The 14,256-nt window shown below is 60.1% G+C and overlaps 1 protein-coding gene across 1 annotated transcript in view; it reads left to right on the forward strand.

Annotated features, from left to right (window-relative positions):
- Positions 1 to 5,075: 5,075 nt before the first annotated feature.
- Positions 5,076 to 14,256, forward strand: part of ADRA2B (adrenoceptor alpha 2B) — a 59,263-nt gene continuing 50,082 nt past the window's right edge. Inside the window, exon 1 of the mRNA XM_035001009.1 lies at positions 5,076 to 6,849. Within this exon, the coding sequence (XP_034856900.1) occupies positions 5,522 to 6,849 (1,328 nt within the window). The 5' untranslated portion in view covers positions 5,076 to 5,521. The remainder of the gene's footprint in view (positions 6,850 to 14,256) is intronic.

Below are 14,256 nucleotides of genomic sequence, written 5' to 3' on the forward strand. Positions count from 1 at the left end.
GGGAAGAGTGCTTTCCCCCTCTTCTTTGGGGGTGACCAGGGCCGAGGCTGTCCTTGTCCTTACCCCATGAAGCCCCCTATCACTACAGACCCCGTTTCCTAGGCTTATTCCACAAGCCCCACCCTGCCCCTGTGGTCCAGCCTTGGTTCAGCCCCTGAAGCCTTGGCATGGGGTATGTGCTGTGGACGGGGCGCTGGCTGTTAACAAGAAGCTGCTGGCTAGCCACCCATCCCAGGGTCCGTGGCCTATTCCCTAATCCCCAAACACATAACTATGTGGCTTCACTCATCAATTTATTCACTCATTCGACAGAATCTGTTGAATTAGGTGCCAGGCTGGCTCGGCTATAGGAACTGGGAGTAACAAGGTGAGCAAGGCAGGGTTTCCATTCTCGTGGAGTTTATTTGGGGGTGGACGAAGGATGGACAGTAAATAAAAGAAGTCATCAGGGATTTAGAAATGATGGGGGAGGAGGACATTCCTTTAGGATGCTGGCATTTCCACTGGGACCCGAATGATAGTAGACGACTCTGAAAAATCCAAGGAATAGGCAGTGCAAAGGCTCTGAGGCAGGAGGGAGTTAAGGTGTGAGTAGAGGGATGAAGTGAGGTGGGGTAGGGGGAGGTTGGCAGGGCAGGGATAGAGAGGGATGGTTTTATTCCAAGAGCAACAGGGAGCAGCTGCTGGAGGATTCTAAGGAGCAGAGTGAGAAGATCTAAGCTTTTAAGTCATCCTGGATGCCCCGTGGAGAGTAGATTGGCAGCAGGGAGGACCGGTGGAAGGCACTACAGTTGTGCAAGCCCGAGCGATGGGGCTGTGGAAAGGGGCAGAGTGGATGCTTTTGGAGCATGCTTCGGCAGGTGAGGCAACCGCACTTGCTATTGGCTGCAGGGGCTGAGGGCTTCCCATACGGCGCGGGGAGCTCAGGGGAGGTGAGGGAGTGTGTGGGCTGAATGAGCCTGGGGTTCAGGGCGGGAGACGGACTTCGGGGAGTCCTCAGCATCTGGTTGGGAGCTCGGGGCCTGGATGAAATTACGAAGAGTTTGGGTCCAGAAGAAAAGGGGCCCCAGGACTGAACAGGGGTGCTGCGACATTAGGGCAGCGTTATTAGTGTTTTGTGCCTCATAATTGTTTGTTGCGGGGGCTGTCCTGTACTTTGTAAGATGTTTAGCAGCATCCTTGGCCTCTACCCATTAGACGGCAGTAGCAACCCCCTTCCTCCTGCGTGACAGTCAGGACTGTCTCCAGGTGCCAGATTGCCAAATGTCCCTGGAGGAGAAGGGGCAAAAAAAAAAAAAAAAATCAGTGAGACTTGGTGATTGGGAGTTCGGGGGAGAAAAGGAGGCCGAGAAGAAGGGGTGGCCTCGAGCCTGCAGTGTTCTCAGGGGAGGGGGTAGTCTGTGGTCTAAAATGTTGCTGAGAAATTAGGACACGCTGGGTGGCATGGAGTCACAATGACCCACCAGGAGAAGATGCAGCGGAGGTCAGGGTGCAGATACCCAACGGAGGGTTAAGGAGTGAGTGTGAAGGGTGAGAGATGGTGCAGTGAACAGTCGGAGACAGCTGCAGGAGGCACGGGAGGCTGGGGCGGGGGGGGGGGGGGGGCGGGCCCGGGATCGGGGGGGGGGTGTTAGTGGAGGGGGAGGATTGCAGCAGCGGAGTCCTGGAGGACAGGAGAGGGCTTGGGATACATGCAGAGGTCTTGCCCTTCCAGCAGAGCTGGGGCTCGGATGAGTGAGTTCGGGGCGAGTTCCTGCCTGAGGGCTTTCATCTTCTAAGTCAGAGGCAAAGTCATGGCTTGGAGTGGAGGAGGGTGTGCGGGTGAGGAGGATGAGCAGGATACGAAGACGGGGAAAGGTGAGCAACACTAGGCAAGTCTGGAGATTTGTGGTCATAGCTTTAAAGCGAGGCCAGTCGATGCAGTGAGTGTTTTGCTCTGGAAGGAGCAGCTGTTCTGCCAAAAGCTGGGTGGATGATTTAGGTCGGCCCAGGATTGGGGTTTTGTCAGGTGAGGTGTGATGGGGGAGAGGGCGGCGGACTTGCATTATGGAGGGCATGACTCAAGGGTCTGGGAAGGTGGGGAGGCTGGGGCCTACAGGGTGGTGTGAGGATAGGGTCCCAGGGATTTGAAAGGCTGGGGCAGCTGGGGTGTGAAGCCCAGTTGGGCCTCATCCCCGTGGAGCCCTGGCATGGGAGAATCTGGGGCCACTCTTGGCTCTCAGGCCTGGACAAGTGGCTCCAGGGCTTTCAGCCAAGGGGGCATATCTCTTGCTGTGCTCTCACAACCAGGGATGGGACCACGGTCCCTGTGTCTTTGGAAAAGATGGTACTAGGTCACCTCCCCCCACCCCTTTCCGAGGGCATCCTTTGGGGACACCTTCATTTTAGGACACTACATGAGAGAGGCTCATGTATGTCATCCACTGATGCCAGGCTGCCACCCCCCCATCATTCAGCAATCTTGGCCAATATTGGGGACGGAGAAGGGATGTGTGCTCGGGGGTGGGGGTGGGGGAGTGATGCAGCAAACCCATCCACCAGCATCTCAGTACATCTCCGAGTGCGAACGTGGTACTGTGTACATGGCGTCAAAGAACTTGGAAAGCAGGGTACCTCTTTCTCCCTGGAAGGGCGGTGGGTGAGAGGTGAACGGACCTTGGAGCGTGGGGGGCCCACCAAGCACCTGGGAAGAACTAGAGATGTGGGAGCTCAGGACATGTCCAGGGATCAACAGGTAGCCTGGTGGGGCCAGGACGGTGGGCCAGTGCCCATCACGGGCTTCCTCTCCCGCTGCAGGTGGCTGGGGATGCTCTAAGGCAGCTCCTGCTGCTGGCGGTTCCGGGTCTGGGTCTGGGATTGAATTCTGCCAGCCTGGTGGGATGCAGGGACAATGGAAGGTCAGCTCTAGTCTGGGACGGCTGATGCCATGGCCTGAGGCTCGGATTCATGCAGGGCTGGCTGGAGGGCAGCACAGGAGGGTGTATGTGGGGGGGACAGAGAGCTGCAGAGAGGAATGGGAATCTACTTATGTGATGGCTTCTGCTGCCCCAAGAGCCAGCTGCACATCTGGGAGGTGGGGCTGGTAGGTGGCAGCAGGGGGCACAGACCCTGGGGCTGTGGCTGAGCCCCACAGGTGCCTGTAGGCTCTCCTGGCTGCCCCTACCTGGGCTTGGGCCCGGGAGGGCGTGACACTTGGTAGATCCAGAGCTGGCTGCCGCTTCGGGGAAGGCCCAAGTGGAGGGAAGGGGCAGGGGGGAGAGAGTGAGCAGCCCTGGCCACAGCTCCTTCAGGGTCCTGGTGCCTTTCAAGGAAAACTCGGGCCAGGAAACAAAGGGCTGATGCTGATCACAGTGTCTGGGGAGATAGCCCCTGGCCCCCCAGTGTGAGTATGATTGGAGCAGGTGAAAGAGTGGTCCCTCAGTCCTTCCTCAGGGAAGGGGCTACTGAGACTTCTCCATCTCTGGCAACCACAGGCCCAGGCTCAGCCCAGCCAGCGGGTGGGGGATGCATCCATAAAACCTGTCTCTGGAGGGGCTGTCCTGTTCACCATCAGGCTGTGGCACTTAGACTTCACAAAGGCACTAAGTAGGATGGCAGGAGGCAGGGATAGCCCTGGATCGAGGAACCCTTCCACCCCTGCTGTGTGAGCCTGGGGAGGGGTAAGACATTGTGGGCACTGTGAGGCCATTCCCTGGTCCCGTGAAGATAGAGCAGGCAGGCAGGCAGGTCCAGTATGCACGCTGTCTCAAGGCCGGGTCTTCTGGAGGAGCCCTACTTTCAGGGGTGGCTCGATGCTCATTTATACAGAGGATGTCATGCAGAGCCACGGGCTATAAATACCAGGCCTGGCTCTAGGCTGGGGTTATAACACCAGGGGCTCCAGGAGTGGTGAGAAAATGTGCTCTTGAGGCTGCCCAGGCTGACGCTGGCGGCAGTGGCCACAGGGAGAGTGAGTAGGGCTGGGGGTGCCTGAGGGGGAGCCTATCGCTCTTGGAGTCTGGCATGGGGATGGGGTGGGGTGATCAATCTGAAATTTCTTACCCAGCTCCTTCTACAGCCTCTCCAAGAGGGGTGTGCAGCATGCATGTGGGGGGGAGGGGACTCAGCAGGAATGCTCAGTTTGTGTGTGTGAGAGAGAGAGAGAGAGGGAGAGCGCGCGAGCGAGCGCGAGAGAGAGACAACATAGTCAAAGGGATGCTCCTCCTTGCCTAATTGCCCCGGAGACCTACTTTTTCTCTGAGCTGTGTTAAAAAGCTGAGATTGGAGTCCAAGCCAGTTTTCCTCTTACCTCTTTGCCCTTAGCGGAGGAAACCGAGGCATCTGCGGGGGAAACCGGACGGCTGAAGTCCTAAATCTCTGAGCTTGCCCACCGGCCTTGGGAACCTCAGCGCCCGCAGAGCGGAGCGAGGACGCGGGTCTCCCGGGGGCCGCGGACCACCGCCACGCGGGCGGCAGCAGGGGGCGCTCGCAACCTGGCCACCGCGCCTCCCAGGGCTCGGCAGGCCCGACGGAGTCCGGTCGGGGCAAGGAAGCACCTGGGGAAGGGGCTCCGGGCAGTCTCCCCGCTCCGCCCTACTCCTTCCACTCGGCTTCCTCCTCGAGCGCCGGGTACGAGGTGTGGTTCATTACGCTGCGGTGCCGCCACACCCCCACCCACCCTCTCCTTGGGGCTCGTACGCGGCGGGAGGAGAGATCAGCCGGAGCCCACCGTCCTAGATCCCGGTGCTCGGACCGGGTCTGCAGGAGAGAGGTCTCCCATCGGTCCCAGCTCCCCGTGCGCACCAACCCTTCTGCGTCTGCAAGCGTCCTTCCCGGAGTCCCGAAGACCCCAGACACCGGTCTCTGACCTCCCGTGGCGCGGAGGCCGGGAGGACAAGGGGGAGGGGCGCCAGGGCGGAGGCCCGGGGCTGCAGGGAGGCTGCGGCCGGCCAGTCCTCCCGCCAGGCGCACCTTCCACCCGTCCTCGGTCCGCCCTCCCGCCCGCCCCACCTCCCTCCCCTCCTCCTGCTCCCGCCTCCAGTCTCCTCCCTCCTCCCGCGCGCTCGCTCTCCTCCCATTCCCCTGCCGCGGCGGGCTGCCTGCAGGCGCGGCTCCCGGCTAGAGCCAGCGAGCGGAGCGGGCGCCTCGGCCTCTGCACCGCCTCCCACAACCGGTGGCGCGCCCCCCACCCGGCCCGCCGGGCCCTGCGCCCCAGCGCGCGTCCAGCCGCCTCGGAGCGGGAGGGCGCAACTTTCCCCCGGTCCCGGGCGGGGCGGGGACGGCAGCGGGACAACTTGGAAAACTTCGGGGAGGACGGCAGGGGTGCCGGGTGCTGGTGGAAGAGGATGTAGGAGGGCAGTGGCTGGCCCCAGGCATCCCTCGATCTCCTAGGCCCCGTTCGGCCTGGCCATGGGGCTCCAGCGCCTTCTGCGCCGCCAGGGGGTTGATCCTCCCGTCTAGCCTAGCAGGGTAGGACAGTGCTGTCGCCGGCTGAGCAGGCGCTGGGAGAGCAGCGACCCCTCTGGCCGCGTCCCACTCCGCCATGGACCACCAGGAGCCCTACTCGGTGCAGGCCACCGCGGCCATCGCGGCGGTCATCACGTTCCTCATCCTCTTCACCATCTTCGGCAACGCGCTGGTCATCTTGGCTGTGCTGACGAGCCGCTCGCTGCGCGCCCCGCAGAACCTGTTCCTGGTGTCGCTGGCCGCTGCCGACATCTTGGTGGCCACGCTCATCATCCCTTTCTCGCTGGCCAACGAGCTGCTGGGCTACTGGTACTTCCGGCGCACGTGGTGCGAGGTGTACTTGGCGCTCGACGTGCTCTTCTGTACCTCGTCCATCGTGCACCTGTGCGCCATCAGCCTGGACCGCTACTGGGCTGTGAGTCGCGCGCTGGAGTACAACTCCAAGCGCACCCCGCGCCGCATCAAGGGCATCATCCTCACCGTGTGGCTCATCGCAGCGGTCATCTCCCTGCCACCGCTTATCTACAAGGGCGACCAGGGGCCCCAGCCCCGCGGGCGCCCCCAGTGCAAACTCAACCAAGAGGCCTGGTACATCCTGGCCTCTAGCATCGGGTCCTTCTTTGCACCCTGCCTCATCATGATCCTTGTCTACCTGCGCATCTACCTGATCGCCAAACGCAGCCACCGCAGAGGTCCCAGGGCCAAGGGGGGCCCTGGGCTGGGTGAGTCTAAGCAGCCCCGCTCAGTCCCTACGGGAACTTCAACCAAACTACCAACCTTGGCCTCTCTGGCTGCTTCTGAGGAGGCCAATGGACACTCTAAGCCTACGGGGGAGAAGGAGGGGGATACCCCTGAAGATCCTGGGACCCCTGCCTTGCCACCCAGCTGGTCAGCCCTTCCCAGCTCAGGCCAGAGTCAGAAGGAAGGTGTGTGTGGGGCATCTCCAGAGGAGGAAGCTGAAGAGGAGGAGGAGGAGGAAGAGAGTGAGCCTCAGGCCTTACCAGCGTCTCCTGCGTCAGCGTGCAGCCCACCCCTGCAGCAGCCACAGGGTTCCCGGGTGCTGGCAACCCTACGTGGCCAGGTGCTCCTGGGCAGGGGTGTAGGCACCGCGAGTGGGCAGTGGTGGCGGCGGCGGGCACAGCTGACTCGGGAGAAGCGGTTCACCTTTGTGCTGGCCGTGGTCATTGGCGTTTTTGTGCTCTGCTGGTTCCCCTTCTTCTTCAGCTACAGCCTGGGAGCCATCTGCCCACAGCACTGCAAGGTGCCCCATGGCCTCTTCCAGTTCTTCTTCTGGATTGGCTACTGTAACAGCTCGCTGAACCCCGTCATCTATACCATCTTCAACCAGGACTTTCGCCGTGCCTTCCGAAGGATCCTTTGCCGCCAGTGGACCCAGACGGCATGGTGAGCCACCTGCCCGCCGCCCATGTAGGGTTGGTGCCAGGTGGCACCAGGGCCACCCCGATTCCTGCCCTGTTTTCTGTGGCCACCTCCCTGGGGCTTTCTGGCTCCTGCCCGGGTCCTGCAGGCCTCCTCTTGGGAGCCCCCCTGGAGGGGTAGGGGCAGGGGTGCTGTTCACTGGGGGTCCATTTGAAGCCTCCAAAGCCAGCCAGGATAGAGCCCCTCCCTCCCCGGACCCCAGACCCCGGCAAGCCAATGGGTGGGCCTTCCTTCTGGACTCTGTGTTCCCTGGCCGGTCACTTGTTTGTGGTGGTTTGTTTCCCATCTTCCCCGGGTAAAGAGCAGGAAGCCAGCTTTCCATTTTCCCCAGGAGCACCTGCCACTGAGGAGGAGGCAGAACTGAGGGACCCACGCCGGATGCCCGGGGTCCCCATCCGGCACTGGGTGGGGGGGGGTTTATGGTCTGACGCTGCTTCTGGGGCCTTCTCCCCTTTCTACCTACTTTTGGATTTGTAGCTCCTTTAAAAGCCAAAACGTTTTCTGGAATCATTTTCCTCACCTGGCACCCCTCTGGGAGGTGGGTGTGTGCCAGTGGACGCCTCGCCTTGGTGGGGTGGTCTGGAGGCCTGGCGTCTGCCTGACGGGAGATCCCTGATCACTAGCATTCACCCCCTGCAAAAACCCCGGGGACTTGCTGCTGGGAGATGAGAGGCTTTGCAGAAAGCTTTGAGCTCCGTGGCGGAACACACTAGAGAACCAGAAAATGTGATTGTTTGGTGATATAAAAATCCCCTTTCTCTGTGTTTACCACCACCTGTCTTCCTGTAGACTTTTGTTCTGTGCCTGGGGTGTGTGAATTCTTACCCCAAACTGGACGTGGGGAATGGTAGAGAGAACCACTATTTCTTCGAGAACGTGTTCTTGCGCCTGCAAGGGTTTAGTTATTATGCTGCATGACAACTTCTCGACATTTCATCCACAACACCAACGGGGTTTTCAGGGGCTTGGGCCCCCCAGTGGGGGAAAAGTCTTTTGTCATCGAGCAGACTAATTGTTTTCCCAAGATGGCTAAAAATACCCACACCATGGGAGCAGCCTGAGATGAGAGCCTGGGGTGGGTGACAGAGCCCCCAGGTAGGGTGCTGTGGCCAGAACAGGTGAGTGAGGGCCCCGTGGACTCCTGCAGGGGCCTCCCACCAGAGCGCTCAGGCAGGTCTCCAAGCCCCCAGCGGGTCCCTGTGATGTATAAGCGACCCTACCCCAGATGGGGTGGGGGCCGGCTGGCTATCTCTGCCCCAGCCACGTTGCTCCATCCCACTGATGGGGCTCCAGGGGTCTCTCCCTCCTGGTTGTCTCCCCATCCCTGGGACCTGGCACCCAGAACACTTGGGAGCATTTGAAGGACGTTTCCCATTCTTCTCCAAGGAGCGCCTGGCTTGGACATTAAGTCAGCGGGCAGCTAGCGTGGGACAAGGGCTGAGCAGCCCAGGCACTGTCGGCACTCTGATGGGCCTGGCTGGACCTGGAGAGGTGCTGAGAGTTTTCCCGGGCGGAGAGAATGGAGGGGACCAAAGAGAGTCCCTCCTGGGGAGAGGGGCTGTCTAGCTCCTTCCTCAGTCTCAGGGTGAGGCCAAGGCTGTACCCAGGGGAGTGGCTGACTTGTGACATCTGACTGGTCTTGTGTATGTCCCGTGGGACTCCTGCTATTGTGGTTGCCTGTGGGCCCCTTGTTGTGATATGCAGGTGTTTTTGTTGTTGTTTTTTTAAAGTCTGAGCTATTTTATCAATAAAAGATATTTTGTAATAAACGAGCTGTGTCCTTGTTGCCCAAAGGCTGCCAGGAGTAATTATTTCTCAGCCACTCGGATAGTATCTCTAAGCATGGGCTCCCTCCCGGGGCCGGTTGCCCTTTCCTGCCCTAGGCGTGGCTGCCCAGTACCTACCCACCTGCACACCTGCTTTGTCCCCTCAGCATCCCTTATCATTGCAAGCCAGTGAGAAGAGAGTGGCCAGAGAAGCCTGAGATTGGCCTCCTGGCAAGGAAAGAGAAGGAGGGCTTCCCAGAGTAGGGGGCCTTGGGGCTGGGTCTTGGGGGAAGAGACGGAGTACACCAAGAAGCAAGATAGGAAAGGTGTTTCAGGCAGGGGACAGCACGGGCAAAGGGTGAGTTTGGTGGATTTGTGACAGTTGGAGAGTCAGCCTTGTGGTCAGGTGCAGCAGCTGAGGGCCAGAGGAGGTCGTTGGACACCACCCCCAGGGGGGCCGGAGGAACATGGGGAGGAAGGGCAGGAGGACGGTAACTGCAGAGTGTTTTCAGCGGCTGCCTTCAGGGAGGGCAGAAGAGTGGACCAGAATGCTCTGCTTCGGGCTCTCCCACACAGGTTCAGTCACCAACGCCAGAGTTGGAAGACCTGTGGATGTCACTCCTATCAATCTTATTTCCCAGATGAGGCCTCCAAGGCATCTGGTCCCACCTCGGTGAGGGCAGCCTCTGGGGCCTGAGCCAGTGTGGCCTGGTTCTGAGGGCAGGGGAGGCCCCAGAGAGGGGGGAGGCCTGGGAGGGAAGGGCAGAGGGAGGAGCGCTGAGGTCCCAGGGTCGGGTGGTGGGAGGCCATCTACCATATCCAGGATTCACATTTCCCCGGGCCGGGCTGTGGCTTCCGCCATGGGCGACCAATGGAGACTCCTGGGACAAGCGGCTTCACGGACTTGATGAGAGAGCCACACCCTGCCCTGAGGAGCTCCCAGCAATTTCTACCAGCCTGGCTTTCCAAAGCCAAGGTCCTGAGGCCTGATGAGGGTAGATTAAAGTAGCTCATTTGTTCCTGTTTACTGAGCCCATCACTTTTCTGGCATTTTGTCTAATTACTTTGTTTAATCCTCATGCCCACTGTGTAAAAGAAGTATCAGCCCATTTTATCCAGGGGAGACTGAGGCTCAGAAAGGTGTACTGACTTGCCAGAGGTGCCCCAGGCCCACACTCTTTCCACGGGACGCACTGTGTTGCCCGAGGGTCTGTGAGGGGCGGGCCCACAGGCCTGGGGGAAGGGCGCCCCGCCCAGCCTCTAGGGACAGTGACAGAGTTAGCGCGGTAACTGAGTACTGAGTACATTATTTTACTTAATCCTCACAATCTTGCTGGGTGTGGCCATTTTGCCAAAGCGGAAACTGAGGCTCAAGTTCACCCAGCTGGGTCCCTGAATCGCAAAGCTTCAAAATTCAGGTGCAGAGGAATCGTGCTTCTGTCTCTCGCTCCAGCTCTCGTTCGGGGGTGCTGGCCGGTGGGGGACCCCGAAACTGCGCCTGGCTGGGCTCAGTAGGCGGCGGTGCGGTGACAGACCAATCATGTCTGTCCCTGCCACAGAATATGTAAGTGGTGGTCTGGGCTCCACAGGTTTTCCATTCCTGACAGCTCAGTCAAACCCCAAAGTTTATTAAAGAAGTGACTGAAGCCCAGAGAGAATTGACTTGCCTTGGGCCCCCCCCCCAGCCAGGCGGTAGCAGAGCTTGTCTAGAAGGCAGGTTGTCCACACCTTCATACAGAAGGGATTTTTTTCCAGACTTAAGGAAAAACAGGTCCACATTCAGGAAGCATCTGGGACAGACTGCTGTGTGCGAGGGCCTGTGCCTGGCTTGTCCCCATTTTGCTACTTTGTTCAGTTCTCAGATGAAGAGCCTGAGGAGCAGAGCCCCGGGGGCCTGCCCATGGTCACACAGCTCATAGGTGGTGTGGCTGGAGCTGGACCCCGGGACCCCTGGCTCCTAGGCTGTCTGCTCCTCCTCTCACACCCCATTCCTGCTGTTCTGTGTGAGTAGCACCTACTTTGGATTTCACCCTGAGCCCATCTGAGGGTTAGTGGGTCCAAGAGGTGGGCTCAGAGCAGCAGAGATGGGGGTGGGGGGATCGCACGCCCCCTCCCAGGAGTAATCAATCCCCCACACACCTTGGGGGTGAGTGTGGGGGACAGGAGGCGGCACGGATTCTTGGCAGTTCACCAGCTGCATGTGAGCTGTCGTGGAGGGGCACTTCTACCTTCTGGAGACCCTTCTAGCTTCTGTCTTAGGACATCCCTGACAAAGGGAGGGACCAGTAAAGAAGACAGTTAAAGAAGAGGTGGGATGGATGGCTTAGGAAGACGTCTCCCCTCCCGTTTCACTCGCGGCGTAAGAATCTGGGTCCTTTGAGCACAGGGGATACCCTTGAAAGGGAGTACAGTCCTACCCTCTGCCTCAGATCAGCTGCTGAGAAATTCAGGGCTGCTGGGAGTTCCTCTTGGGGGCATTGCTACGGGAAGCCCCCCCCGGCCCACCTGCTCAAAGGGTACCTGTGCCGGGAGGGCTGGCTGACCTGCTGCCAAGACTCCAGGTGGAGGGGGCTTGTGAGTTCATCAGGCCCCTGCGTCTCCCCAGCCTCGTTTCTGTGTTTGGGAGGTGGCGCTGAGAACTGGATGTGAGACCGTGCAAACGGGGTTGCTGTTGGCTGGGCCTGGGGAGGCATCTGCCCAGGTGGAGCTGATCCCGGGCGACCTTTGGCTTCCCTGGTGCTGGCCAGGAGTTCTGCTTAGAGGGCCTGGTCGCTGGGAACGGCCAGGCTGGTGTAGGACTTGGTGCTAGTGGAAACCACAGTGGGGACGTGGTGGGGAGGCCGGGGTCATGCTTTGCTTCTGCCCTCATTTGTCCAGCTGCCCCTGAGCAGAGCTGGGTCCTTCTTGGGGCCTCAGTGTTCCTGCCTGCCCACGAGGTGTTGACCCCGTGGTCTCTAGGGTTCCCTAGCTGGAGGCTCCATCTCTGCCGTGACCCCGGCTTTCTGGAAGGTCCAGATTCGGAGGTTCCTGGAATTAATCCGTTGTTGTTAGGGGCAGGCTCTTGGGCAGGCTGAGGGCTGTGTTTTCTTCATCTTTGTGCCTTTAGTGACCGCTCAGTTTGGGGCCCTCTGAGATGGGCGGTGGCAGAGGAATAATGACAGTTCTGAGTCATCGGGACTAGTGCCGGACGTGCATCATCTGGGATTAGAGCGACAACTATTCCCATTTTATAGGAGAGGAAACTGAGGCCGAGGGAGATTGAGCATCTTGCCTGAGGTCATCCAGAGCCAGGATACCAACACACCCAGTTTAATCTGAACTATGTCACTAACTGGCCTCAGCATCTGCCTCCTCAACAATGGGGGAGCAGGCCTGGGGCCCTCCCAGCCCAGCAAAGCCCCTGCTCTGTGCTAGCTGGAGGGCCGCCCCTACAGAGACCCCACGGCTTCCGGGTGGGGGGTTATCTCCTGGCCTGCTGGTACCTCCGTTAGAGCAGGGGTGGGAAGCTCTGTTCACTGTTAGCAGGGGAGGCGGGAGCACTCAGCTAAAATTAGATTCTGGGATTTTTCGTGCTCCTGCATCCGTCCATCCTTCCGTCCGGCGTGGGGAAGCCTGCTGTCAGCACGCCAGAGCTGGAAGGAGCCTGGATGTCAGCTTGCACCCTCCCCAGGGCTCGCTGGCTCTGATCTTCTCACACCCTCCCCTGGCCTTTGGCCAAAGGCTCCTGCCCTTGGCTTGGCCTTGTGGCCATCTATTGATTAGCAGTGATTTCAAAGGAAGAGCGCCCCCCCACTTCATACCCATCCTCTCCCCCTGGGATTCTTCCCCTCTTCCCTCCTCTCGTCCTCTCTTCCCTTCCTCTCCTCCGCTCTCCTGGCCCTTCCCACGTCTGGGTCCTTAGAGGCTGGCTCCCCCTTCCCTGGCTGTCCCCTCTGCCTCCTGCTGACCCTCTGCCTCCTGCCTCCCCCCTTGGGGATAGTCCTGCCTCTTCATGGGGCCTGCAGGCTCCATGGACAATTGTGGTTGCAAGGGGACCAGAACCTACTAGAGTCTGAAAGAGAGCTTCCCTTCCTGGCACGTTGGGGCTATTTCTGGCCCTGCTGCAGCCCTCTGGGGTCCCGGTGCTCCGGCAGGCGGGGGAGGTGCTGGGCCCCAGCCCCAGGGTGCGAGGGTCCTGACCTTTGATTTCCCCGGGTTGCAGTGAGGGCAGACCCCTTCTGGAACTGGGGATGGGCCCTCCAATTTCAGAGCAGCCAAGGCTCAGATGGAATGCCACTCCCTCTGCTCCCACGGGGACCTGGGCTGCTCCAGGAGGGAAAAGGGCTGGGCCATGGAGTGTGGGTGGCAGTGTGGAGCCCAGGTGTCCCTGTGTCCCCGTTCCCACCCTAAGCTGGCTGCAGCTGGGAGAGAGGGAGCGTGGGAGGCTTCCTGAGCCTGCTGCTGGGGTCCCTGGACACTGCAGTGGGGGGGTGAGGGTTAAACCCAGCCCTCCCTCCCAGTGTGGGAGGGGGCTGTGTGGGGGGAGCCCCAGGCAGCAGGCTCCACGAGGTCCCTGGGCGCTCTTGGTCTATCCCCCGGTGCCACTGTGACACGCTGTCCCGGCTACACATCTGGGCAGGCTATGGCCTCTCCACCCCATGCTGGCCTGGCAGCTGGAGTTAGGGTGGGTGCAGGACTGGTGACCGTTTCAAGGATTTCCTCGGCTCTTGCGGAAGCATTGGCCAGGGGCCAGAGGCTCGGGTCATGGTCCCAGTAGGGCCATCAAATTGCTCGGTGACCTAGGGCAAATCCCTTTACCTCTCTGGGCTTCAGATTCCTCATTGTCAGATGAAGGAGTTGGACTGGAGCATGTTCCAATGATGTCCTGGGTTCTGCCTAAAGAACCACTGGGCAGGGGCAGAGAGAGGAGGGGGGCCCAGTCAGTGGCCTCCTGCCCCCAACCTACCCCTGCTTTTTTCTACCTATCCATTTTCCAGAAGCAGCTCCCCCCTCCCGCCCGCCAGGCTTCCTCCTCTGTGGGAGCCTATGGCCTCCATCCCCTTCCTACCCCAGGCTCACGTAATGTACCCTCAGCCACCTCCCTGTCCTGCCCTTGACGCCTGCATGCCCGGGGAAATCTTGGGGGCGTGAACTTCAGAAGGGTCACCTCAGAAGACATCCCTCCGTGGCAGGTCAGGAGCTGGTGGGAGGGGGGGAGTGGACATGTGCGTATGGGGTGGCAGATGGCAGCCCTTGGTCTGTGTTGGGTCTAAAGTAAGGCAGGGAAGGGGAAGGAATGTGGGTGAGGTCCCCTGGCAGGGCAAGCAGCAGAAGGGCTCCTGGGGAAACCATGCTCCCATAGAGTCCCGGACTAGAATGACGCAGAGAGATGCGGCCCCTGAAAGGAACCCCACTTTAGCCCCAGCTGTGGTGCTGTGCCTCTCGCCTTCCCAGATGACGGAGGACAAGGGCAGAGACTCAGCTGCCCTGTTGGTACCTTTGCTCCCCTCACAGCCCAGCTCAGAGCAGCTACCAGGACACATTGCTCATTGAGTGAGTTTTCCCAGCAAACTGGGGCAGCCTTGGCCTTAGTCACCTAAGGCTGGGGACCCTGCGCTCTGGGAGT

Source organism: Mirounga leonina, unplaced genomic scaffold, assembly GCF_011800145.1.
Source record: "Mirounga leonina isolate KUSES-001 unplaced genomic scaffold, KU_Mleo_1.0 Mir_125, whole genome shotgun sequence".
NCBI classification, from domain to species: domain Eukaryota; kingdom Metazoa; phylum Chordata; class Mammalia; order Carnivora; family Phocidae; genus Mirounga; species Mirounga leonina.